Raw genomic sequence first — 25,635 nt, 5'->3', positions numbered from 1 at the left:
ATTTTTTTCTGTTTAAAAATGTATTATTAGGCTGGGCATGGTGGTGTACACCTGTAATCCCATCACTCAGGAGGCAGAGTTAAGCAGATCTCTGTGAGTTCTAAGCTAGTTTGGTCTACGCAGTGAGTTCCAGTACAGTCAGGGCTATGTAGAGAGCCTATCTCAAAGCAAACAGAAAATACCCCCACACAACAAAAATGTATTATTACTGTATGTGTGGGTGAGAGTATGATGTGTCTGTGTGGGTGCATGTTCCACAGCATGTGTGGAGATCAGAGGAATACTTATGGAAGCTGACTGTCTCCTTTTACCATGTGAGCCCTAGGGGCTGGCTGAACTCACATTAGGCTCAGCAGTAATGGAGTTAGCCTGGTAAGCTGTCTTGCTCATCCTTGATTTTACTTTATGCTGCTATAAGGTTAAGCTATCAACGAAACTGACTTTCTGGTGTTAATTGTTTAAAAATATTAAGTAATATGCCTTCACCATAAAAGAATAAGTATAGAAAATGGAATGAAAAAAACCATATAATCTCATCAGATTCGATTGCTGTTATTTTTTATTTTTATTTATTTACTTATTTATTTTGGTTTTTCGAGACAGGGTTTCTCTATGGCTTTGGAGGCTGTCCTGGAACTAGCTCTTGTATACCAGGCTGGTCTCGAACTCACAGAGATTCGCCTGCCTCTACGCCACCACGCCCAGCTCTCGATTGCTGTTATGATTTGATCAATATGCGTTATTTTTGTGAACTATGGTAACCTTGGAGATGCTGAAGAGAAATCAGAACTTTGCCTGGAGCTTTAGCTCACACCGACTGCTGCAGACCTTTCTGTAGCTCTTTCTGTAGACCTTTCTGTAGACCTTTCTGTAGATCTTGCTATAGATCTTTCTGTAGACCTTTCTGTAGACCTTTCTGTAGACCTTTCTGTAGACCTTTCTGTAGATCTTTCTGTAGACCTTTCTGTAGATCTTTCTGTAGACCTTTCTGTAGATCTTTCTGTAGACCTTTCTGTAGACCTTTCTGTAGATCTTTCTGTAGACCTTTCTGTAGACCTTTCTGTAGACCTTTCTGTAGATCTTTCTGTAGACCTTTCTGTAGACCTTTCTGTAGACCTTTCTGTAGACCTTTCTGTAGACCTTTCTGTAGTCCTTTCTGTAGATCTTTCGGTAGATCTTTCTGTAGACCTTTCTGTAGACCTTTCTGTAGTCCTTTCTGTAGATCTTTCGGTAGATCTTTCTGTAGACCTTTCTGTACCTCTTTCTGTAGATCTTTCTGTAGACCTTTCTGTAGATCTTTCTGTAGACCTTTCTGTAGATCTTTCTGTAGACCGTTCTGTAGACCTTTCTGTAGATCTTTCTGTAGACCTTTCTGTAGATCTTTCTGTAGACCTTTCTGTAGACCTTTCTGTAGATCTTTGTGTAGACCTTTCTGTAGACCTTTCTGTAGATCTTTCTGTAGACCTTTCTGTAGACCTTTCTGTAGATCTTTCTGTAGGTCTTTCTGTAGACCTTTCTGTAGATCTTTCTGTAGATCTTTCTGTAGACCTTTCTGTAGACCTTTCTGTAGATCTTTCTGTAGATCTTTCTGTAGACCTTTCTGTAGACCTTTCTGTACCTCTTTCTGTAGATCTTTCTGTACACTTTTCTGTGGATCTTTCTGTAGACCTTTCTGTAGACTTTTCTGTAGACCTTTCTGTAGATCTTTCTGTAGATCTTTCTGTAGTCCTTTCTGTAGATCTTTCGGTAGATCTTTCTGTAGACCTTTCTGTAGATCTTTCTGTAGATCTTTCTGTAGACCTTTCTGTAGACTTTTCTGTAGACCTTTCTGTAGACCTTTCTGTAGACCTTTCTGTAGATCTTTCTGTAGACCTTTCTGTAGATCTTTCTGTAGACCTTTCTGTAGACCTTTCTGTAGACCTTTCTGTAGATCTTTCTGTAGATCTTTCTGTAGACCTTTCTGTAGATCTTTCTGTAGACCTTTCTGTAGACCTTTCTGTAGATCTTTCTGTAGTCCTTTCTGTAGATCTTTCTGTAGATCTTTCTGTAGACCTTTCTGTACCTCTTTCTGTAGATCTTTCTGTAGACCTTTCTGTAGACCTTTCTGTAGACCTTTCTGTAGACCTTTCTGTAGATCTTTCTGTAGACCGTTCTGTAGACCTTTCTGTAGACCTTTCTGTAGACCTTTCTGTAGATCTTTCTGTAGACCGTTCTGTAGACCTTTCTGTAGATCTTTCTGTAGACCGTTCTGTAGACCTTTCTGTAGACCTTTCTGTAGATCTTTCTGTAGACCTTTCTGTAGATCTTTCTGTAGACCTTTCTGTAGACTTTTCTGTAGACCTTTCTGTAGATCTTTCTGTAGATCTTTGTGTAGACCTTTCTGTAGATCTTTCTGTAGATCTTTCTGTAGACCTTTCTGTAGACCTTTCTGTAGATCTTTCTGTAGACCTTTCTGTAGACCTTTCTGCAGACCTTTCTGTAGACCTTTCTGTAGATCTTTCTGTAGATCTTTCTGTAGACCTTTCTGTAGATCTTTCTGTAGATCTTTCTGTAGATCTTTCTGTAGACCTTTCTGTAGATCTTTCTGTAGATCTTTCTGTAGACCTTTCTGTAGATCTTTCTGTAGACCTTTCTGTAGATCTTTCTGTAGATCTTTCTGTAGACCTTTCTGTAGATCTTTCTGTAGATCTTTCTGTAGACCTTTCTGTAGACCTTTCTGTAGATCTTTCTGTAGATCTTTCTGTTGATCTTTCTGTAGACCTTTCTGTAGATCTTTCTGTAGACCTTTCTGTAGACCTTTCTGTAGATCTTTCTGTAGACCTTTCTGTAGACCTTTCTGTAGATCTTTCTGTAGACCTTTCTGTAGATCTTTCTGTAGACCTTTCTGTAGATCTTTCTGTAGACCTTTCTGTAGACCTTTCTGTAGATCTTTCTGTAGACCTTTCTGTAGATCTTTCTGTAGACCTTTCTGTAGACCTTTCTGTAGACCTTTCTGTAGATCTTTCTGTAGACCTTTCTGTAGATCTTTCTGTAGTCCTTTCTGTACCTCTTTCTATAGATCTTTCTGTAGATCTTTCTGTAGTCCTTTCTATAGATCTTTCTGTAGACCTTTCTGTAGACATTTCTGTAGATCTTTCTTTGGACCTTTCTGTAGACCTTTCTGTAGATCTTTCTGTAGTCCTTTCTATAGATCTTTCTGTAGTCCTTTCTGTAGACATTTCTGTAGATCTTTCTGTAGACCTTTCTGTAGACCTTTCTGTAGATCTTTCGGTAGATCTTTCTGTAGACCTTTCTGTACCTCTTTCTGTAGATCTTTCTGTAGACCTTTCTGTAGACCTTTCTGTACCTCTTTCTGTAGATCTTTCTGTAGACCTTTCTGTAGCTCTTTCTGTAGACCATTCTGTAGATCTTTCTACAGAAAGTGCTGTGATTATGCTACCTACTCTTCCTCTCCCACAGAAAGCACATGAAGAGGCTGTGGGCTGGAGACAAAGACTTCCTCCCTCAGAACTTCCAGAGTCCGTCCTCAGCAGCCAGTGTGGTGAGTCTGTAGGGGAGCTGAGCCAGAGATGTCAGGCCAGGCCTCTGTCCCGAGATGCCGCTCTGTGAAGAACCTGCTTTGCTTTATGGCTGACCCCGGATCAGATGGGGTCCTGGGTACAAGGCCTGCAGGGAAGGAAGCTCTCATCCTATTGAGACCCCTGTTTTCCTTCTAACTCCAGGTCGCCATTGCAAGGTACTCAGGCTGGCAAATAGCCTACATCCTCTGGGGTAAGTGTCACCCCAGCACCCATGTAGCCCAGCCCATGTTCCCTGGGCTCTCTCCATTGGCAAGGACAGACATGGAAGGGCTAGAGAAACAGACATAGCTTCTAGCTTTGAGGAGTCTGGAGAACGGTGGAGAAACACCATGTCCCATCTCCCACCTGCCCTCCTCTAACTGGCTGTTTGCTAAGGGCCCCAGTGAGCAGAGGAGGAGGTCGCCTCCACACCAGCTTGGGACTCAAGGGCTTTCTAGGGGAGCTGACATTCGAAATGTGTCTGGCAGAGTGCTGGGAAAGCAGGATGACGGGGAAATCATGGTACCAGAAGAAACAGCTCCAGCAAATGTGTCAAGTGCCTTTGGAGGGAGAGGGCATAGGCCAGGTCTGCCTGCAGGGAGGCATACGGGGTGGGCTAAGAGGGACCCCTAGTGACCTCCTCGACTTCATCTGCAGGCTACCTCATCATCCATGTGGTGCAGAGCCTTTGCGGTGTGATGCTCATGTACAGCCTGGTGCTACCCATCCTCCACCACCAAGGCCTGGAGATGCTGCGTGGGCTGGGCCTTGGGGTGTAAGTTCTGAGCAGACAACCTCTCCTCACTGATCCTGGAGACACAGCTCTGGGTCCAAGTTCTTGTTCTGATGACCCAGGGATGGGTCATAACAGCCCCTCCCAGGGAGGGGATCTATGTTTTCAAGTCTTCTCCCGTCATTCCATGGGACTTCACATTCATGTGTGTGATACACAGAATTCCATTTCCCACCAAGGAAATAAGTTGTAGGGGGATGAAGCAGGAGGTGGGACAGGAGGAAGGGGCAGGAACCACGGGTTAGCTATCTGATCTGTTGTGTTGCCCAGTGCAAAATCCTTCCCCACCCCAGAGCGTCCATAGCTCTCTCCAAGCACTTGCCGCCCGGGTACACCGCCGCCCATGTATACTGCCACCCTTGTATGCTGCCGCCCGGGTACACCGCCGCCCATGTATACTGCCACCCTTGTATGCCGCCGCCCGGGTACACCGCCGCCCATGTATACTGCCACCCTTGTATGCTGCCGCCCGGGTACACCGCTGCCCGTGTATGCCGCCGCCCGGGTACGCCGCCGCCCGTGCCGCCCGGGTACACCGCCGCCCGTGTACACTGCCGCCCGGGTACACCGCCGCCCGGGTACACCGCCGCCCGTGTACGCCGCCGCCCGGGCCAGTTCAGCTGGAGGACTTGGCTGCTCTTTGCCTGGAGCCACCCGTGCGCATGCAGGGCTGTCTGTCTGTCTGCTCCATGGCATCTTCTCAAGCTTATTCTTTGCTTTCATGCAGGGCTGTCTGTCTGCTCCATGGCATCTTCTCAAGCTTATTCTTTGCTTTCATGCAGGGCTGTCTGTCTGCTCCATGGCATCTTCTCAAGCTTATTCTTTGCTTTCATTTTCAACGTGAAAGGATTGCGTGCGCTTGGCTATGCTGTTCTGAGGACGGCCAACCTTAGCAAAAGGGGACACAAAGGGGAACCGTGGGTTCTGATCCGGAGCTAGAGAGTCAGCATGTGGCCTTGGAGCACCTCCTCTTTGGGGGGCTTTTTTTTTTTGCCCGTGTTCTCCATAGGCACAGGAGTGGGTGGGATCAAAGATCAGACCTTGCTCTTCTGGGTGCTTGCTCTCTCTCCCTCCCTCCCTCCCTCTCCTTCACCCTCTCTTTCCTTCTCTCTCTCTGTCTCTCCCTCTGTCTATCTGTCTCTATCTCTTTATCTGTCTCTTTCTCTGTGTGTCTCTGTCTGTCTCTTTTGTGTGTGTGTGTGTGTGTGTGTCTGTCTGTCTGTCTGTCTGTCTGTCTGTCTGTCTCTCCCTCTCTCTCCACTCACTGTGTATCAGAGCAGGGCCTGGGACAGTAGAATAGACCACCTCAGGGTGGACCTGCCCTGTGTTTCAGCCTCACCGTTTCCGTAGTCGTGGGCATCATGATCCTGCAGGTGTGGATTGCTGGCAGATTCTTCCTGCAGCCCAAGCTGAGCGCGGCTGACAAGCAGAAGCCCCTGGCTCTCCATAACAGGTGAGGCGGAGGAGGGCAGTGGGGATGTACGGCTGCCGCTGCCGCTTCCACCTTCTACCCAGCAGAGCTTGGGTTCTGGAGGGCTCTGAATTCTGTGAGCGGTTACTACGCTGTGCACGGGGGAGGCTCTGGGACCATGTCACCTGGGATCCAGAATTGCCTTTTCCAGTGGTAAGAGAGCTGTGTGAGCTTGTATGACTTCACTAAATGTGTGAACTTCAGCTTCCCCATTTGTAAATTATTTTGCATTCCTTAAAGGAGTGTTTTAAGGAAGAGACATGTAAAATATGAACAGTACAGCCAAGTGCATGTATTTGTCATCCATTCATTCATTGAGGCAACCTTAGCACTGACGACAAAGAGATAGATATCCCTACTCACCACCTCTAAGAGCTTCATCGATTACCAGAGTAGACTGGCACCTGGGTAAGGGACAGAGATTCCTGAGTGATCTAGAGAAGAGTAGGAGGGGGTGGGGGCAGAGTCTGGGAGGAGGGGAGAGGTCAGAGAGGAGGAGAGAGCTGGGAGAATAGTGAGAGCCCCCAAGTGTCCACCATACAATGTCCTTACACAGTGGGAACACCAAGGGACACAGAGTAACAAGACCAGAAAGTCCTCTGTCAGAGTAGTCTGTGACAAACAGCGCCATGTGGCCAGGTGGTCCTTTGGGACCTTTCCTCTGGAGGACCAGGAACAGGTCTGTCTGGGGCTGGTCCTATGGCAGTGGCAAGGATGAACCACAATGTTGTTGGTGGTATCTGTAGTCCTCTGAGAAGCCGCATGCAAGAGTCCTAAGATCACACAAACAAGTAGCAACCACCCTGCTCTGTGCACAGTGCTCCCCCCCCCCCCCGCCAGCACTGTGAGCTGGCACTCAGCTCCACTTATGATCCAGCAGGAGATTGTAAACTTAGGAGGCAGTGTCCCAGAATTTAATGTCTGGTCTGGATGGAGCCAGAGCAGACTATTGCCACCTTGCCTGACTGAGGGGGCTGTCTCTTGCCTGCTTCTGCCTGCAGGAGAGCGTTCCACAACTTCAACTACTTCCTGTTTTTCTACAACGTGCTGCTGGGCCTGGGTGCCTGCCTGGCCAGGCTGCTCATCAGCTGCCTCCTGGGCACGTGGCTGATTGCACGCATTGACAGGACCATCATGCAGAGCGGCTACGAGCGTGCAGACATGGGTGAGTGACGGTCCTACTGACCACCCCGTGTCTTTGTGGAAGCTTCCCTGAAAAGATGGATATGAGTTCATACCTTCATGGGCCTAGAACTTGTCTTCTGGTAGAGGTCATAAAACCAAGTCATAGAAACTCGCATTCTGGGCTGGGGCGATGGCTTGGTCCTTAAAGGGCTTACTGTGCAAGCTTAAGGACCTGAGTTTGATCAACAGAACCTATGCAAAAAAGTCATGCAAGGTGTGATCTGCTTGCCATCGCAGTACTGGGGATGTGGAGGGAGGAGGATCCTTAGGGATGACTGGACAGACAGCCTAGCCTAATCGGTGAGCCTCAGGTTTGGGTGAAAGCCCCCTTCTTTCCTGTATACATGTGAACACACACAAGAATTGTGTATTCTGGTGGTCGGAGGGAATTCATGGTTCCTTAACCCTGCCCATTCCACAGGCCATTGATATGTGGGACAGGGGACTCAAACTTTCCGAATAGATGGAGGTGAGACACGTCTCAGAATGATTAGTATTGCCACTTGAACATTTAGTGAAGCAAGTATCTGGTTTAATATACTCCAAAACCAAAGCTGTTCCTGAGGAGGTAAAATTAGCGTTTCCGCCCCCGGGCATGCTCATTCATTCCCTCTGCTGTTTAAGAGCTGTACTGAACACCTTCCGTCTTGTCTTGGCTGCTCTCAGCCTCTTTAAGCTTCAAGTTCTCTGTCAAATGCACAGAGTGGAATCCTTCTACATCTTTACAATGACTCTGCAGATTCTCTGTAAGGACTCAGACCACTAGAACAAAAGAAAATGACTAGCAGCTATCCAGGACAGGAGGGGTAGAGGCAGGCAGGTCTGTGAGTTCAAGGCCAGCATGGTCTACACAGTGACTTCCAGACCAGGGACACACAGGGAAACTGTTCCAATAATAATTGAAGATGATGATAACAATAATAAATAACAATTGTACCATAAAAAGCACAACTGGGCCATGGTGGGGGTGTGTGGCTGGGCCTGACCTGCTTTCTCCTGGGTTTTCAGGCTTCAGTGCATGGGTTGGCATGCTCTTTGTGGACCATTATCACACCAACCCTGTGCTGGTCAGCTTTTGCCACATCCTAATCACAAGCCACAGGGACCGGAAGCTGCAGAAGACCACGAAATACTGGTACCTGAACCAGTCAGCAGGTAGTGTCTCCTGTTTGAACCTGCACTGGGTTCGGAGTGGGAGATGGAGGCCCAAGGCTCCCTGGGACTCCCCTTATTGCTCCCCCTCCTCTGCATCCCTTTGGGCCAGGCTGCTCGGGAAGCAGAGCTCCCATCAGTCAAGCTGCATGGCCTTGGTCTGCACACTAGCTCCCCTGCCTATTCCAGAACTGAGCCCCAGTTCTGCTAGCACAGAACATCCCGTTGCCTTGGGATGCCAATACAGGTCTCAGGCTACTGGCAGATGCCGTTTCAGAAACGGAGCTCAGTTTTGATTACTTTACCCTGGTGCTTACAAAAAGTGCTCTGAGTTCCTCCTGCCCCTTAAGGGCTCAGGTATCCTCACTAATATTCCCTTCAGGTCTGTGGGAGAACTCACATCTTCTACCTCTCTTTCATTCCCCTGGGGTCCTGATCCCAAAGCCTCCAGTCACTCCTTTCACATTGTAGGTAATAGCTCCAAAAGTTTGAGAAGAGCAGAGACAACACCCCATCCCCCGCCCCACCCCACCCGTACCCCGCTCTTTCTGATTCTGTCCTAGGTCCCCGATTCTCAGCCAGGGCCCAGACGAGGTGGCTCCTGCTGCAGACGCTGATCAACAACCCCAGGCTCATCACGCTTAGAAAATCAAAAGCAGACCACAGTTCCCGAGAGTCCACACAGAGTCTGCCCACCTGCTCAGATTGCTGATTGGACCACCAGCTTCTGCTCCGAGGCTACGCCATCTGCTGTGTGAGCAGGAGGCCCAAGGCATTTGATGATGGTGTCACTGGGTGCAGGTGCTAAAAGATGGTGGCACTAATTCAAAAGACATCAGTGCCAGGCTGGGAGGTGCGGGCATTGTCCTTAGCAGAGCCCAGCACTTACCCAAACCTTCACACTCAAAAACGGCCTAGGACAAACACAGCCTGACTGCTGGAAAAGCGCTGTGAGGACCCAAGGTCTCGGAGCACTTGCGCCTGCTTGCTGTGCACCCTTGATCCTATTGGGGCACATGCCAGGGCCCTCTCTTCTAGCTGAATCTCTGCAATAGCTCTTTGACAATTTGATTCTAGAAGCTGAGAAAATGGAGCACACACACTACACACCACACACACACACCTTTCTACCTCTGGCTAAAAGACTTTGTCTCTGTTCACAGATATCTGTATTTAAAAAGGGGCGCGACACCCCCTCCAGGTATTATCTTGAAAATAAAATTATTCAAAGCACCCTGACATCTTTAGGTGTGCCTGGCAGTCTAAACTCTCAAAGGCAGAGATCTGACTTTGGTTGTCTCTGTGGTTTGAGTGTAGGCAGTGCCTTCCAAAAGCCCAGGCACCTGTTGACCTTGGTCCCTGGGACAGCAACATGCAGAGGTATGGGACCTTTGGGGAGTGGTGCTCGTAGGAGGTCCTTAAGTTTCTAGAGGTGTGACCCTGAAGGGTATCATGGGGCCCTGGTCTATGTTTCTTTGCTGATGGGATGAGTATTTTTACTCACTAGACATTCCTACCATGATATTCTCCTTAGAAGCCAAAATCCATGGGCCCCTCCATCATAGACTGCAGCCTCCAAAAGCATGAGCCCAAATAAATCCTTTCTCTTCATACATTCACTGTCTCGGGTATTTTGTTGCAGTAACAGGGAGCTAACATAGATCTCATGTCACAGAAAGATGTGTGTGTGTGTGTGTAGTGTGTGTGTGTGTGTCTGTGTGTGTGTCTATGTCTGTGTCTGTCTGTCTGTCTATCTGGGTTCCATATTACTCATCAGGAAAATAAAAACTAAAACCATGATGCTACACCACCACATCACAGCAAGGCTAAGTCATAGACACACCTCTCTGTCCATGTGCTGGACTGTCTATCAGCGTTTTTATTCCCTTGTGTGCCCCATCAGGTTGAGTTCCTGAGCCAAGGAAGGACACAGCTCCAATCTGAAACTGAAAACACCCATTGTACATTGAAAAATATAACATAAATAAAATGGCTATATGTCTAATAATAGAATACTATCAGAAATGAACTATAAGCACATTCTTTTTATGGTGAGAAAGGTTCTTTTAAATATATACTTTCATTTATTCTTTGACAGTTTCATATATGTATATCTGTGTCCACCCCCTCTTCGCTTTTCTCCCAGACGCTCCCCCAACACATCCCTCCCTACCACCTTCATGTCTGCTCCTGTCTCCATTCTGTTGCTGTGATAAAACCCTCTGATCAAAGTAACTTAGTAAGGAAAGTGTTTATCTCTGTTTTCATCTCCAGGTCAAAGTATATCACTGTGGGAAGTCAGGGTGGGAACTCTACAATTGAGAGAAACATGTGATTTCCACCTTTAAGTCCATTTATATAATTTATAACATTTATCAGTTTACTTAGATTGAGCCATCCTTGTGTCTTTGTAATATAAGCAACTTGATTTTGATGAATGATCTTTTTATGTGTTCTGGAATTCTGTTTGCAAGTATTTTCTTGAGAACTTCTTTCTATGTTCACTGCGGAGGAGGTTATTCTGCAACTTCCTTCCTTCTTTTTCTTCTTCCTTCCTTCCTTTTGTTGCTTCTTTACCTAGTTTTGGAATCAAGATAATGTTAGCTTCATAAAAAGAGTTTAACAAAAGTCTTTCCGTTTCTGCTTGATGGGATAATTTGATGAAAAAGATTGATGCTAGTTTTGCTGCAAAGGTAAAATTCACCAGTGGTTCCATCTGTACTGGGTTTTTCTTTAGTTGGGAGGTTTTAAATCACTGCTTCAATCTCACAGTTTATTATAGATTATGAGTTACCACAGCCAGCTCCCCGTAGCTATAACTTTGAAGAACTAGAGCAGAAACTGCCCAGGCAGGAGCAACCTTCTGATGCCTGAAACTCAAGCAAGCAGCCTTTCCTCGGATGACAGAAAGAGCAGAGACTAAAAAATAAACAAGTAACAAACCAATGACCAGAGTCTGAAAACAAAGTGTTTTAAAAAATATGTTTTTCGCCAGGTGGTGGTGAAGAGTGCCTTTAATCCCAGCACTCAGGAGACAGAGGCAAGCAGATCTCTGTGAGTTCAAGGCCAGCCTGGTCTACAGAGAGAGAGAGAGTTCCAGGACAGCCAGGACTGTTAAACAGAGAAATCCTGTCTCAAAAAACCAAAACCAAATAAATAAAATAAAAATTATGTTTTTTATCCATCCGCTGGGTCACCTACATGCTTTCTTTTCAGCTAAAATGAATCCAATTTTTATTTTATTTCACCCTGGATCATGGATGAGAACAAAAGAGGTTTGTATTGACCGCTTCCTCATTCACCCGCGTCGAAGAATAAGAATAGTGTTTTCCAGTCATCACCTTTCGCATTTCTGATGCTGCAGTCAGCTGCGGAAGTCACCTTGGGAAGGACCTGCCAGCTTGTCTGATCTGCCACCTTGGGGCTTCTCTGGAAAGGAGCGGAGTGGCCCACAGTACACGGGAAACTCTAGATTGAGTCTGGTGTGTTCCTTATGTTGGCCAGGCAGGTCTTGAGCCTTGACTTCTGAGCCCGCCAGCCTCTTTTGAACTGGGAAATATTTGATCTCTTTCAGATTCTTACCGGCAAGGACCACCTTCCTTCCCCCACCCGCCGCCCGCACAGGTTGTTTTGACTAAAGAGACTGAATTCCTTGACCATAACAGTCAAGATCTGCGCGGGCTCTCTGATCTCTTACTAGCTTTGGGAACATTTAAGGGCGCTCCAAGAACCCAACATCGAAAGTTGTGGCTGAGTTTCACGACTCCACGTGGGTCGCTGCTGTTGCTGAGTAATTTGACTCCCGGAGAAGGGAAGTGTGGGCGGGGCCAGCCCCGCCCCTCGCGTTGCCTAGGAGACCGCCAGCGTCTTGCTGCAGTTGCTGCGGGCGGGCGGTCCAGGCGAATCTGAGCTTCAGGAGCTGGTAGCCAGCCTTGGGTCAGGGCCTCTCTCCAGATCACTGGGCTAGCAGGGCAGCGGGATGATTGCACAGGAAGGAGGGCGGGTCGCACACCATAGGCGTCTAATTAGCAGAATCAAATCTTCCCATCCCTCCACTCCCCGTTTCTCCCGGAGGATGTGGCTGGGGTTCCAGTCCCATCTGACACCTTAGGCGGATTGACGGTCCCCAGAAGAGCACAGACAATAATCCTGCCCTTTCCAGAAAGTGCCTGTGGGATTTACACCCTGTGCACCGGGAGAACTCACATGAACGGGGCTTATCTGAAGAAGTTTGTCTCCTCTGTTTCTCTCTCTCTCCCCTCCTCCCACCTCCTTTGTAGATTTCTTTGAAATTCAAGTCTTCTCTGGTGTCCTGCTGAATCTAGTGCTGTCTTTGGGCCGCAAGCGCCTGCACTTGGGGAGGACATCAGTTCCCAGCCTCGGAGTGAACACTGAGATCAAGGCCAGGACGAAGGGGAATCCCTCCAGCAGCCAAGATGTCGCCAGTGGGGAAGGTGTCCCAGGTAGAAAATGGCAAAGTCTACCAGCAGATCTTCCAGGCCCAGGTAGGCTCCCTGCTGTCGAGGGCTCCCCTTCCTGCGGCTCCAGTCTGACTTTCCCGTTCTCTTCTACTTCTCTTTGTGCTGTGAGATTTCCTGTCTAAGATCCAAATTTTATTTATTTAATATTTTACTGACAGTAGATTTAAAAAAAATACAATACATTTTGGTCGCGGTTTCCCCTCCCTCACCTACTCTCAAATCTGATCTGTAGTAGTAGTTGTTGTTGTTTTCTCTTATGGTGGGGGAGGAGGGAGCCCACTAACCAGCTACCAAATAAATCACATGGAGTCTTATTCTTTCTTTTAAATACCCGGCCTTAGCGTGGCTTGCTCCTTTCCAGCTTTTCTTACATTTTCCTGTCTGTCTTCTGCCTCTGGGCTTTTACCTTTCTCTATTTCTGCATATCTTTCTTAACTTCTCACTCTGTGGCTTACTGTGTAGCTGGGTGGTGTCCCTGGAGTCCTCCTCCTCCTTATCCTGCTCCTCAATCTCTTCCTTCCAGAGTTCTCCTCCTATTTATTACCCTCTCTGCCCTTTCTCCTGCCTTGCTATTGGCTGTTCAGCTCTTTATTAGACCAAACAGGTATTTTAGACAGACAAAGTAACACAGCTTCACAGAGTTAAACAAATGCCACATAAAAGAATGCAACACATCTTTGGATCATTAAACAAACGTTCCACAGTATGAACAAATGTAACACATCTTAAAATAATACTCCACAGCACAGATCTTCCCCATATACCTGCATTTTAAAAGTAGAACTTTGATACTACTTTGATTTTAAAAAATAATTGCTGTTAGGTAGCGATAATAGGGTAGAACAATAGGATGTTTATTCTTAAAAATTAATTTCGATAAAAATTTTAATCAGAATGATTCGAAATTCATCTGAATTAACCATTCAGTGCCTGGGTCTTTTTGCCAAGAATAAAAGCAATTCATATTTTTCTATTTGAAAAGTGGGTCATGCTTGGGCATGGTGGCACATGCCTTAAGTTCCAGCACTTGGGAGATAGAGGCAGGTGTATCTGAGTTTGAGGCCAGCCTGGTCTACCTGACAAGTCCTAAGACACCATGGCTACCTAACAGAGAGACCCCGCCTCAAAACAAGGGGTAGTCACACTCCTTGCTGGGTGCCCAGTGGCGTCCTCCATCGAGGACTTGCCTGACAGCATTAAAGGCTTCATTTGCCATGTCTATTATAAAGAAACCTTAAAAGAAATCCACAAGACCCAAACCAAGTGTACTGCTTATTTATTTCCCAGTTTGAGCCATAAATCATGCTGTCTGTATAACCTTTAGAAACGGTGAAAAGCATCACATGACTTAGCTTCATAGAAGTGAATTACTATTCTTAACCTTCAGCACTCTGTTTTTGCATGTGTTTTAGAATTCGAACCCACACTATAATTTGGGTTGTAATTTTTTTTTTAAAGCGAGTTTCTGGGTTTGTTGAATGTATTGCCAGGGACAGCAGATCTGGAAGTATCCAGAGTGCCACCTGCCTACAAATTTTAATTTATGCTTTAGGAAGAGATTTATACTTGTTTTATGTGCTTGAGTGTTTTGACTGCGTGTGTGTGTGTGTGTGTGTGTGTATGCTTGGTGCTGTTGGAGGCCAGCAGGGTGTGCTGGAGTCATAGATGGTTGTAAGCCACCAAGAGGTTGCTGACAATGGATCTCTGGTCCTTTGTAGAGCAGCAAGTGCTATCGAGGAGCCATCTCTCCAGCCCCATAATTTACACTTTAATTTATATGTTCAATTACACATTATCTCATAACGATTTCCTTGTTGTAAGGAATTTCTTGTAATTTCTGTCTTTAAGAACCCCCTAACATCCCATCAAAGGAATTTTACTCCTACTACTGGATAGTATTGTTTAATTTGTTTCTTTTTTTTCCTTCCATTGTTTTCAGTTTTTATGATTACAAAAATGTTTGTGTAGACTAAATCTGGATCTCCATTCCAAGTTCTTTACATACACCTTCCTTGAAATAGCCTGTACCTATAAAAAGGGAAGATCTTCTGCGGTGTGTGTGTGTGTGTGTGTGTGTGTGTGTGTGTGTGTGTAGCTGGAGGCCTTTGTGCAAAGTGCCTTCTGTGTGGCTTGTGACAGGCCCAGTCATCATGAAGGCCTTGGGCATCTGAGACTCCCACAATAACCCACCTCCCATCTTTCACACCCTCAGGTGCAGCTGGTTCAGTCTCTGGCAGCCACCAGAAAGCAGGCTGCAGAGCGTTCTGGAGCTCCAAAGAATGTCAAGACACCCATGATGAAGAAGGTGTCGTTCCCCGAAGGGGAAACAATGACCCCTCGGCAGAGGAAGTGGGTTCATAGCCTCCCCAACGACTGGGTCACGGAAAACCCAGTTCTCTATAGGTAAATCTTGCTATCAAGCCACCTCGAAGGTCCTCAGTCTTCAAAGACTCAGGGTGGGTGGCAAATAGGAATGGAGTCTCAGGTACCTCCTCCACAACAGGGAGGCGGTCACATATACTTCAAAAGGTGCTTCTCTCCTCTCAGTGGTTTTGATGGGGTGCCTAGGGCCAGGGTCTGGGCAGAGGGGTTACACTCCTGTGGGACTTCGGAAGGCCACTCAGAGGTCAGGGTCAGGGGAGCTCCCTAGGGAGAGGAGGGGCTGCTGAGACATAGTGACAGAGGCTGAGGGAGGAGGGAGGGGATAAAGCTCTGAGAAGGAGGGTCTCCACTCCGGGCAGAAGGCAGAGGTCAGTGGTCTAACAGGGCAGGAGCATAGGCTGGGAGCAGCTGTGCGAGCCAGTCAGGGCTTTGAACTTTGAGTTCAGTCCGTGGAGAAAGGAGGACTTAGCGGGAGTGGTTGGAAGTAGACTTCTGCACTGAATGCACTTGGCCCTTTGTAGGTTGGTAGATTTTTAATTACTGCTTCCATTTCACTAAAATTTAATTGCTTATTTCACCTAGATTTAACCTTGATAGGTTGTGTGCATCAAGAAATCCATCCATTTCTTTTAGGTTTTCCAGTTTGGTGGTATACAGATTTTAAAAGTACATTCTTATGATTCTCTGAATTTCCTTGTAATGTCCCCTCCCACTTCATCTCTAATTTGATTAATTTAGATCTTTTCTCTGTCTTTTGGTTAATTTGGCAAAGGGTTTGTCAGTCTTGTTGACTTTCTCAAAGAACCAACTCTTCATTTCATTGTTTCCTTCAAAGAAGAACTGATGTCAATACTTCTCAAGTTATTCTGCAAAATAGGAATGAATGAACATTTCCTAACTCTTTTTACTAAGCCCCTATTACCTTAACAGCCAAAGTACACAAACAGCCAACCGAAAAGAAAATGTCAGAGCAAGATCCCTTGTGAACACCAATGCAAAAATTCTCAATGAAATTCTTGCAAACCAAATCCAAGAACACACGTCAAAAAGGTTATTTTAAAAAATGTGGTTAGAGTGCAAAGAAGATGCCATCCCACACATCCTTGCCATCTAGATGATGGCTGGTATGGGGAACAGGAGAGGAGAGCTTCAGTAGGAAGACATCATTGGGTCTCGTAGTGACAGGTGGGTGACGGGTGAAGGTTTTACAAGTCTCAGGTGTCTCGCTGGGTAGACAATAGAGCAATGTTTCTCAGCCTGTGGATCGCAGCTCCTTTGGTGGGTCACACACTGGATATCTTGCATGCCAGATATTTATACCACAATTTGTAACAGTAACAAAATTACAGCTATGAAACAGTAACAGCAATAATTTTATGGCTTGGAGTCACCACAGTATGAGGAACTGTATTACAGGGTCACAGCATCAGGAATGGCTGCAGTAGAGGTCCCATACTTCAAGACGGGGACCAGATCAGATGGTCCAGGGAGATGAGCTATTCTTGGTGATCTCCTACCTTCAGAAATTAAGATGGAGATTCATAAGCAGGTCATCTCTGTTTGCTGAGCTTAAACTCAACCCCCTACCAGGGGAGGAGAGGGCAGGGTCTCTCCACCCTCTTGGAAGAGGGTCGCAGGGGCCAGGCTTCCTCTAAGTCCCTCAAGCACACCAACGTGGGACTCGGCGACTGGAAGGCTGGCCCTCTTTGTCTGCCTTTCACCCAATGGGGCAGGGAGGGCACCCGATGTTGGTGCAGGTCTCTGCTCTGCACTGCCCTTTGACTTCCAGGATAACCGTCTGGCCCTCAGCACCCTCTTGTACCTCCTGGGAATAGCCATTGCCCTCCCAGATCCATACTCGAGGCTACTCTTCTCCAGATGTGGTCCCCTGCATGATGCTCTGAAGGAGACCTAGGTGTCTGGGACTTGTCCTACTGCCTCCTTACTCTCCTGGAAGGCTATGTGGCAAGCTGACTGTGACTCCTCATGCAAAGGAATGGTCTGCTGCTGTGCTGGCTTCCTGGGACAGTCAGACAAGCCCAGCTGTGTCACAGTCACAGAGCTGGAACACAGCTCTTGCAGTGGTCAGGAACTGAGATGTGTTTGTAACCTACTCGAATGGCTGGGGTCACTACTTCCACATCTAGAGTTTCTCCGAGGTCGCTTGTCCACTGTCAACTCTCCTCCCGCTTCTCTGTCCACGCTCTCTCTCCTGCCTTCATGCTCTCCCTTCCCCACCAGCGGGGCTCAGTGGCTGCACCCCTATCAGTTCCCATTCTGCCTCTAGTCCCAAACTTTACCCACTTTCCTGGGCCAGAGCTGCTGGACACCACCACCTGGGCCCTAGGGACTACCGCTCCTAGACTCAACCCCTCTGTCTGGATGCCTGGACTCCTAGTAACTTTCCTAACCTGCCACAATCCTACACACACACACACACACACACACACACACACACACACACACACACACACACACACACACACACACTCAGTCCTCTATCTACCACAAAAGGGAGGCCATAGGTGGGCCTGCCTGCTCTCCTGGGATTTCTAGGAAAACAATCAAGGTCTCTTCTATCAGCCCTTCCAGCCTTCTCCCTCTCCCTTCCCTGGGAGCCCCCAACTATCAACTCCAGGGCCTCTTGCCCGATTGAAAGAGGAACCTGCCTCAGTCACTGCTCCCCTCCTGCCTTCAGCCTGTGTCTGCCTGGAAGAGCCTCTACTTCATCAGCAGCTCACTAGGGGGGGGGTGGATAATAACAGCTGCAGTGCCCATCTTCCTCAAGGTCCCTGAGGAAGTGCTTGAGAATTCGGTGCGGTGCGGAATAGCAAAAGGACAGTCAGTCTATATGCTTATTCCCCTCAGGTTGGGGGAGAGCAGCCCACAGCGTGTATGGGTTGGGCTGGGAGAATTAGGTCTCCACTATATAAACCTCAAATCCCAGGGGCAAGTGGCTGAGAAACCAGAGCTGACAGCAGATCTCATTATTCTGTGGGCTCCTCTGGAGCTGCTTTGGGCCAGGGACATTTGAAATCACGAGGTCTGAGAGCCCCTCCCCATGCTGCTGGGTTGTTGAGCCCCCATGGGCTGTGATCCAGACCTGCCATCTTCTCCCAGCTGGGGCTGTATGAGGACTCGTAAGAGGCCAGCAGGAAAATACTGCCCACCTTGGGGAACAGTAGGGCATGTGGGTTCCTCTGGTGCTTGCCTCATAGACCGCCACTTACAGACTTTATTCCAAGGCTGATGTCACAGTCTCCCCCTCCTGGTCCTTCCTGCCTTAGTTTACTGAGAGATCTCGGCTCACTTCACCTGACTCTGAGAGTCCAGCTCAGCTTTACACAATGGCTCTCTATGTGCTCTTCCCAGAAAATGGGATTACTGCAACTGCCTCACAGCATGCTGTCGTGGTTACGGTTTCAGAGGGTTTGGGTCCATGACTAGCATGGTGGGCAGCATGGCAGCCGGCAGGCGTGGTGCTGGAGAAGGAGCTGAGAGATTGCATCTGATTCACAAACATGAGGCAGAGATAGGGAGGGATGGAGAGAGGGAAGGAGAGAGGGGGGAGGGAGGGAGGGAGGGAGAGAGAAGGAGGGAGGAAGAGAGAGGGAGAGAGAGAGAGAGAGCTCTAACTGGGAATGGCATGGACTTTTGAAACCTCAATGCTCACCCCAGTGACACACTCCCTCTAGAAGTCACACCTCCTAACCCTTCCCAAACAATTCCATCAGCTGTGAATCAATCATTCAAACACTGTGAGCCTGTGGGGGCCGTTCTCATTCAAACCACCACAGATGGTCTGCTGAAGGATCAAATAAGGGGGTATGCTGAGAACTTTATTCTTTATTGGGTTGTTCACCTTTGGGATCCTTAGTTTCCCATTTGGAAAGGGTTCCAGCCCTTTCTTACCCGTACTGGCCAGGTAAGAAATTTATAGCTTATGCCTGAAGCAGGGACCTATTCTCCATCCAGAATTCCCCAGCGACTATGCTTGGAGATGCAGTCAGCAGCATTGGTTGGGAGCCTGGACCTTGCCTCCAGGGCTCTCTGGAATAGGAGGCCTGGGTGGTTGCCAATGCCTGTGCTGTGCTGGGGGGTTGGGAATGGGGGTAGGGGGCAGGGTTTACTCTTTTCCACTGTTTCCTCAGGGAAAAGGAAAAAGCCAGGAAGGAAAAGATGCGGGAAACCGAGGACATGATTGCTGCCCGCGAGGTGCAGGGCCTCATGGACAACATCGGTGAGCCTCCTGCCCGCAGCCCCAAGGGAAAGCCTGTCCCAGGCATGGCGTCTCCAGATGGCAATGTCTGCTGTGGCTTCACTTCGGAGGCTCCTGCTGCCCTCCCTGGGCCCTCTGCTCAGCTTCCCAGAGGATGTCTTTTGGGCATCCCCCGGGAGGGACAGCCAGCGGCTGCTGCATAGTGGGCAATCCCAGGAAGGACGGAGCTCACTGCGTGTGTGATTCGGCAGTGCCGCGTCTCAAACCATGTTTTCCTCCTCCTCACTACATGTTGCAGGTTGACATTGTCCACGTGTGGGTGCCTGTCAGCAGTAGCGCCCTTCTGCTGAGAGCCCCAGCCCTATTACCCCAAGGTGGCAGTCGGCTTCCAGCTTCCCAGATAGACACAGGGCAAAGCAGAACAGGGAATGGGGAGGGGTGCAGGCTCAGGGCTGAGCAGGTGACAGGGGGGTGCAGGCTCAGGGCTGAGCAGGTGACAGGGGGGGTGCAGGTTCAGGGCTGAGCAGGTGACGAGGGGGTGCAGGTTCAGGGCTGAGCAGGCGACGGGGAGGGGGGGTGCAGGCTCAGGGCTGAGCAGGCGACGGGGGGGGGGGGGATGCAGGCTCAGGGCTGAGCAGGCGACGGGGAGGGGGGGTGCAGGCTCAGGGCTGAGCAGGCGACGGGGAGGGGGATGCAGGCTCAGGGCTGAGCAGGCGACGGGGAGGGGGATGCAGGCTCAGGGCTGAGCAGGCGACGGGGAGGGGGGGTGCAGGCTCAGGGCTGAGCAGGCGACGGGGAGGGGTGCAGGCTCAGGGCTGAGGGTTCAGGCTCACATACTGCTCAGCTGCCTGTGACCTACCTCTTTAACCACCAAGCCAGGGCGAGCACATTTCAGAAGGGTAGTGAAGTCCCCGTCTCCTGGGTTGGTCATTGGGTGCTAGAGTTGGAATGATGCAGCCACGTGGTAAGCATACTCTCTCTGGTTCCCAGCGGGTCATCCGACTGTATTTCCTTCTTGCTTGCTTGTTTTGTTTTCTGAGACAGGGGCTCTTTGTTATGTAGCTCTGGCTGTCCTGGAACTCCCTAGGCCGATCAGGCTGGCCTGGAACTCACAGAGATCACTTGCCTCTGCCTCCTGAGTGCTGGGATTAAAAGTGCGTGTCACTGCTCCTGACTCTATTTCACCTCACGGTGGCACAAACCACACCCACTCTCCTTTTCACTGTCAAGACAGACTTCAGCTCAGATAGTCAACATTTTGTCACAAACCAGACTTTGTGTTAGATGATTTTTGCTCAGTTGTACACTAATGTGAGTATTCTGAGTGCATTTAAGGTAGGCCTGGACTAAGCTTTCCTGCTCAGTAGATTAGGTATAATTAAATATATTTTCAGCTTACAGTATTTTCTCTTTATAATGATTTTTACCAGACCAGAACTCCCTTGACTTGAAAAAGTATGTGTATTTGTATCTATAAAATTTCTTTTGTTGTTATTTTTGACACAGTTCCATTAAGTAGGGAGCCCCGAAGCTTAAGAACTTGCCCTGTTCATACTGGGGCTGCAGGCTTGTGCCATCCATGCTTGGCTAAAATTGTTTTAAGGAAAATCACATATATTATCATTCTATATTCACCATTTGAGTTGTTGACTTATTTGAGGTACAGGGGTTGAAGCCAGCCCCCCCCCCAACTTGTAGGCAAGTGCTCACCCACTGAGCTATACCCCGCCCACCCCTCAGTCCTCGTCTCTGCACCTGAACCTTGTTCCTAGCACTCACTGGTCATCTTCGTCTTTTCTCTTGGTCCTTAAGTCTCTGCCACTGCTGGCCTGGCTTTGGGTCTGCCTTCTGAACTCAGACCTGAGGGCTGATGCTCTCTGCTGTGCTGGCCTCCCTGGGAGCACTGCTCTCTCCCTGGGAGCACTGCTCTCTCCCTGGGAGCACCGCTCTCTCCCTGGGAGCACCGCTCTCTCCCTGGGAGCACCGCTCTCTCCCTGGGAGCACCGCTCTCTCCCTGGGAGCACCGCTCTCTCCCTGGGAGCACCGTTCTCTCCCTGGGAGCACTGCTCTCCCTGGGAGCACTGCTCTCTCCCTGGGAGCACCGTTCTCTCCCTGGGAGCACCGTTCTCTCCCTGGGAGCACCGTTCTCTCCCTGGGAGCACCGTTCTCTGCCTGGGAGCACCGTTCTCTCCCTGGGAGCACCGTTCTCTCCCTGGGAGCACCGCTCTCTCCCTGGGAGCACCGCTCTCTCCCTGGGAGCACTGCTCTCTCCCTGGGAGCACCGTTCTCTCCCTGGGAGCACCGCTCTCTCCCTGGGAGCACCGTTCTCTCCCTGGGAGCACCGTTCTCTCCCTGGGAGCACCGCTCTCTCCCTGGGAGCACCGCTCTCTCCCTGGGAGCACCGCTCTCTCCCTGGGAGCACCGCTCTCTCCCTGGGAGCACCGCTCTCTCCCTGGGAGCACCGCTCTCTCCCTGGGAGCACCGTTCTCTGCCTGGGAGCACCGTTCTCTGCCTGGGAGCACCGTTCTCTGCCTGGGAGCACCGTTCTCTGCCTGGGAGCACCGTTCTCTCCCTGGGAGCACCGCTCTCTCCCTGGGAGCACCGTTCTCTCCCTGGGAGCACCGTTCTCTGCCTGGGAGCACCGCTCTCTCCCTGGGAGCACCGCTCTCTCCCTGGGAGCACCGTTCTCTGCCTGCAGGCTCATCGGCTCTGTTGTTGCCCTGCAGTTTCTGAGAAGACGTGCTCCAGCATCCTCCAAGGGCAAGAAGAGTACAAGAAGAGGAAGTACCTGAGAGCACTGGCGAGCTTTCAGGAGGAGATTGAGCAGATCGGGCTGGTGAGCTCTGCTCCTCTCTGTTATGATGTGGCTCGAAGGGGACCTTGGAAGGGTCCCATGGTGGGTGAGGGACAGATATGCCAGGCAGGACTTATGGGGAAAGTTTACTGGGGGAAGGGAAGGGAGAGAGGGAAGGGAAGAAAGACAGAGACACAGAGGGCTGCCTCCTCAGATGTGACAGAAAGAGGAGCTGGACAGATGGCTCAGAGGTTGGGAGAGTGCTGATTGCTCTTCCAGAGGTCCTGAGTTCAATTCCCAGCAACTACAAGGTGACTCACAGTCATCTATGATGAGATCTGGTGCCCTCCTCTGGTGTGCAGGCATGCATGGGGGCAGAATGTTGTATACATAGTAAATAAATCAATCTTAAAAAAAAGAAACGGCAGAAAGAGAGAGAGAAAGTGGGCGGAGCTTGTCTCTTAAAGGGACCTTTGCACCTGAGTACAGAGCCACAGGTGGCACTGTGCCAGGGCCCCAAGGGATGGGGCCAGGTTTGCCTGGATCACAACACTCTCTGTTCTTGTGGAATTCCTTGGGTGGGGGAGGTGTGTTTTCATTGCCACCCCCAATCTCCATTCTCCTCTTCCCTACCGGGGTGGTCCTTAATGTCTCATCAAAACATAGACATGGGTGGAATCTCGGAAGGAATGCTCAAGGGGCTTGATACAGGAATGTCCTAAGTGCAGGCTCCCTTAACTCAGAAAAATCCCTGTAGGTTGGAGGCTCTTACTTCATTTTGCAGAGAGGTCCAGACTCTTACCAGGACAGGTATGAAAGGGGCCAAACCAGAACTAAAAGCCAGCCTGTGACTCGCTGCTAGTCCTGCTGATGGAGAGGCAGAGGTATCTAAGATGTACCCTAGACAGCTCAGCACTTGTGGGGTTTGGATTAGTTACTTTTCCATTGCTGTAATAAAACACATGACCAGGTGACTTAGGTGCCAGAGGGACACGTGCATCACAGTGAGGAGGAATGGCAGCAGGTGGCAGGCATGGTGGCAGGAAGCAGAGCGCCCACACCTTCAAATGCAAGCCAAAGCAGTGAGAGCAAGCAGGAAGTAGGGTGAAGCCTTAAGCCTACTCTCACTGACAGACTTCCTCCAACAAGACCACAACTCCTAACCCTCCACAGACAGCACCACCAGCCGGGCACCAAGTATTCAAATGCCCAAGACTCTGGGGGACATTCAGAACAGACTCCGTGTTTCCCTACTCTGGTCTCTGTTCTTCTCCAGACGTCATCTCTAACTGCACTGGGACTTGGAAGGTTCCTAAATGAGACCATGTATTTATTCCTCCCACACTCCTCTCTGAGACACAGGCCCGTCTCTCCCATTTCTCTGACTCCCTGTTTGAGTCCCAAATACTGGCTGTGCGTCCAAGGCACTAAGAGCAGGTGCCAGCCTTGTCTTCATTGAGCCCCAGCTAGATGCCAGCCCCGGCAGCCCTGCCTCTTCGCTCCCATCGGCCTTGGCTCTCACATCCAGGGCAAACTTGGCTTCTTCCATCCACTCCTTTAATGACTGTCCCAGTGACGGACATGGCCGCGCCTAGGTATGGTTGCGGAGAAGGATTTTATTGTAAATACGGGAGAGAGTGCAGCCAGAGGCATCTGGAAGGGTTCAGACCGAACAGCGCTATGAGAGGGAGGGGTGGGGGGAGAGTGAGAGAGAAAGAGAAGAGAGAGCGAAGAGGAGGGAGGACCAAGAGTCAAGAGAGAGGACCAAGAAAGGAGCACCAAGAGGGGACATGGCCAAAATGGCAGGGTTATTTAGGAGAGAGAAGGGAAGCAAAGACCCCGGGGGCTGGAGATGGTTAGGGTAGGGGCGTGGTGAGAAGTGTTGAGAGGAGCCTAGCGGCCAGTCACATAACCACTTTGTTAAGAGGCACCACAGTTAGCCCTTTGTCCAGAGTTTCTTTGGAAGCTGGCAGGCTGGATGGGATGACAGCCCCTCCATCGGCTACTGAGGACTGGTGTGGTGCCTGGTATGCTGCAGGTGCCCTGGTCTTCTGGGTGTGAGTTCATCATCAGTCCTCAACTCCTCAGGTCTAGATGATGATCCTTCTTAAGACTTGATGGAGCCTGGCACCTCCCCCATTACAGGGAAGGCCACCTCCCATCTGGGGTGTTAATGGCCTGACCCTCAGCCTCCTGGCCTGTCGCAGGAGATGGAGCCTCTTATCCTGGAGAAAGGGGAGCTTCTTCTTCTGAAGATGGCCCAGACCGATGAGGGTGTTGATCAGCTCTTCAAAAAAGTGGAAAAAGAACCGGATCTTGAGGTCCACACTATTGAGGTAGGGGTTCCCTGGTGGCTGTGTCTACTCTTCCTACCTCTCCAGGAGCTCCTGGTCTGACCCAGTTCCCCTGGGCAGACTCTGTTGGAGCTGTGGGAGAAGGTGGCTGAGAGATTCACTCAGCAGAAGCAGGAGATTAAGGAGCTAGACCAAGAGCTGTTGGCACTGGAGGCCTCTCGAGCCAACAAGGCAAGTTGGCTTTCTCTAGAAGGGTTGGTGGGACATCCTTCTTTTTCCTGTTAGTGCTCTGGGAACCGAGAGCCACTCACAGGGATGCCTTCTCCTCTCTAGCTGAAGGACGTGTTGAAGAAATATGTTGACATCATCGAGAAAACCTCCTACCTCCTGCAACCCGATGTATATAGGCTGATAGATAAAGAAGCCATGGTGAGTGGTGTTCTGTGAGGCCTAGGGTATCCTGAGCCTGCTGTCCCTAGGTAACTCAGGTAGGTTTCTTTGGTTGGGAATCAAATTTATCTGCAACTGCATTTTCAATAGCGGCCATTGAGGAGTGTGTGAATGGTTTCCTGCCGTCTAGAGTTACATACCTAGCAGTCAGCCATCACTGACTGGGCCGTGTCCCGGCCACTGTGTGTGCAGTGCTGTGGGTGCTACACTCTGGGGTTGTTGTCTTGGGACTTTCACTGTCCCAGGGCTTACCCCCCCTTGGCAGTCCCAGCCTACTCTGGTCTCCTCACTCTTCCTGCCTCTCCTCTTGGTCAGCGGTGTCTGCAGCTGCACTTCACCTGCCTCTTGGCTCTGTCTCTACTCCTATTCCCCCCCTCCACGGATGTAAAGCAGCAAACTCAAGGTTGTTCGTGACATCTCCAGATAACAGCCTGACTCCTCTGCTGTGTGACAGGACTCCAGGACATGTTTGGAGGGTGACAGCAGAGGCCTTGACAGTAACAGCTGTGCTTATTTTAAATCTTTATTCTGAAAGAGAATTTTTTAAAATTTGTGTATATATGTGTCTATATTTGCCTGTCTCTGTGTGTGTACGTGCCTCCCTCTGTGTATATATGTCTCTCTGTATGTATACGTGTGTCTCTCTCTGCGTATATGTGTGTCTCTATGTCTCTCTCTGTGTATGTGAACACTTGCAGAGGCTGAAAAGGGGCACTGGATCCCCTGAAGCTGTAGTTACGAGTGGTTGTGAGCCACCCAGCCTGAGTCCTCCAGAGGAGCAGTAAGCGCTCTTAACTTCTGAGCCATCTCTCCAGCCCCTGAGTTTAATTTTACGTTAGCATGCAAGATATGCT

The 25,635-nt window shown here is 49.4% G+C and overlaps 2 protein-coding genes across 4 annotated transcripts in view; both read left to right on the top strand.

Moving 5' to 3' along the window:
- LOC101831781 (stimulated by retinoic acid gene 6 protein-like) overlaps positions 1 to 9,774 on the top strand; it is a 43,473-nt gene extending 33,699 nt beyond the window's left edge. The window contains exons 12-18 of the mRNA XM_040738913.1: positions 3,460 to 3,541; positions 3,723 to 3,771; positions 4,218 to 4,335; positions 5,687 to 5,806; positions 6,826 to 6,989; positions 8,018 to 8,164; positions 8,725 to 9,774. Coding sequence (XP_040594847.1) covers positions 3,460 to 3,541; positions 3,723 to 3,771; positions 4,218 to 4,335; positions 5,687 to 5,806; positions 6,826 to 6,989; positions 8,018 to 8,164; positions 8,725 to 8,873 — 829 coding nt within the window. The 3' untranslated portion in view covers positions 8,874 to 9,774. The remainder of the gene's footprint in view (positions 1 to 3,459; positions 3,542 to 3,722; positions 3,772 to 4,217; positions 4,336 to 5,686; positions 5,807 to 6,825; positions 6,990 to 8,017; positions 8,165 to 8,724) is intronic.
- Positions 9,775 to 12,037: 2,263 nt separating this feature from the next.
- Positions 12,038 to 25,635, top strand: part of Ccdc180 (coiled-coil domain containing 180) — a 61,433-nt gene continuing 47,835 nt past the window's right edge. For 2 of the 3 annotated variants that reach the window (XM_040738897.1, XM_040738895.1), the window contains exons 1-8: positions 12,047 to 12,083; positions 12,442 to 12,666; positions 14,855 to 15,045; positions 19,176 to 19,264; positions 21,970 to 22,079; positions 24,245 to 24,373; positions 24,452 to 24,562; positions 24,665 to 24,760. In XM_040738897.1, coding sequence (XP_040594831.1) covers positions 12,598 to 12,666; positions 14,855 to 15,045; positions 19,176 to 19,264; positions 21,970 to 22,079; positions 24,245 to 24,373; positions 24,452 to 24,562; positions 24,665 to 24,760 — 795 coding nt within the window. In that variant the 5' untranslated portion in view covers positions 12,047 to 12,083; positions 12,442 to 12,597. Of the gene's footprint in view, positions 12,084 to 12,441; positions 12,667 to 14,854; positions 15,046 to 19,175; positions 19,265 to 21,969; positions 22,080 to 24,244; positions 24,374 to 24,451; positions 24,563 to 24,664; positions 24,761 to 25,635 lie in introns of all 3 variants that reach the window. The other variant, XM_040738903.1, reaches the window with a different exon arrangement.

This window comes from Mesocricetus auratus, unplaced genomic scaffold (genome assembly GCF_017639785.1).
Source record: "Mesocricetus auratus isolate SY011 unplaced genomic scaffold, BCM_Maur_2.0 Super-Scaffold_6730, whole genome shotgun sequence".
Lineage (NCBI taxonomy): Eukaryota > Metazoa > Chordata > Mammalia > Rodentia > Cricetidae > Mesocricetus > Mesocricetus auratus.
This window is presented reverse-complemented; position numbering and strand designations above follow the sequence as displayed.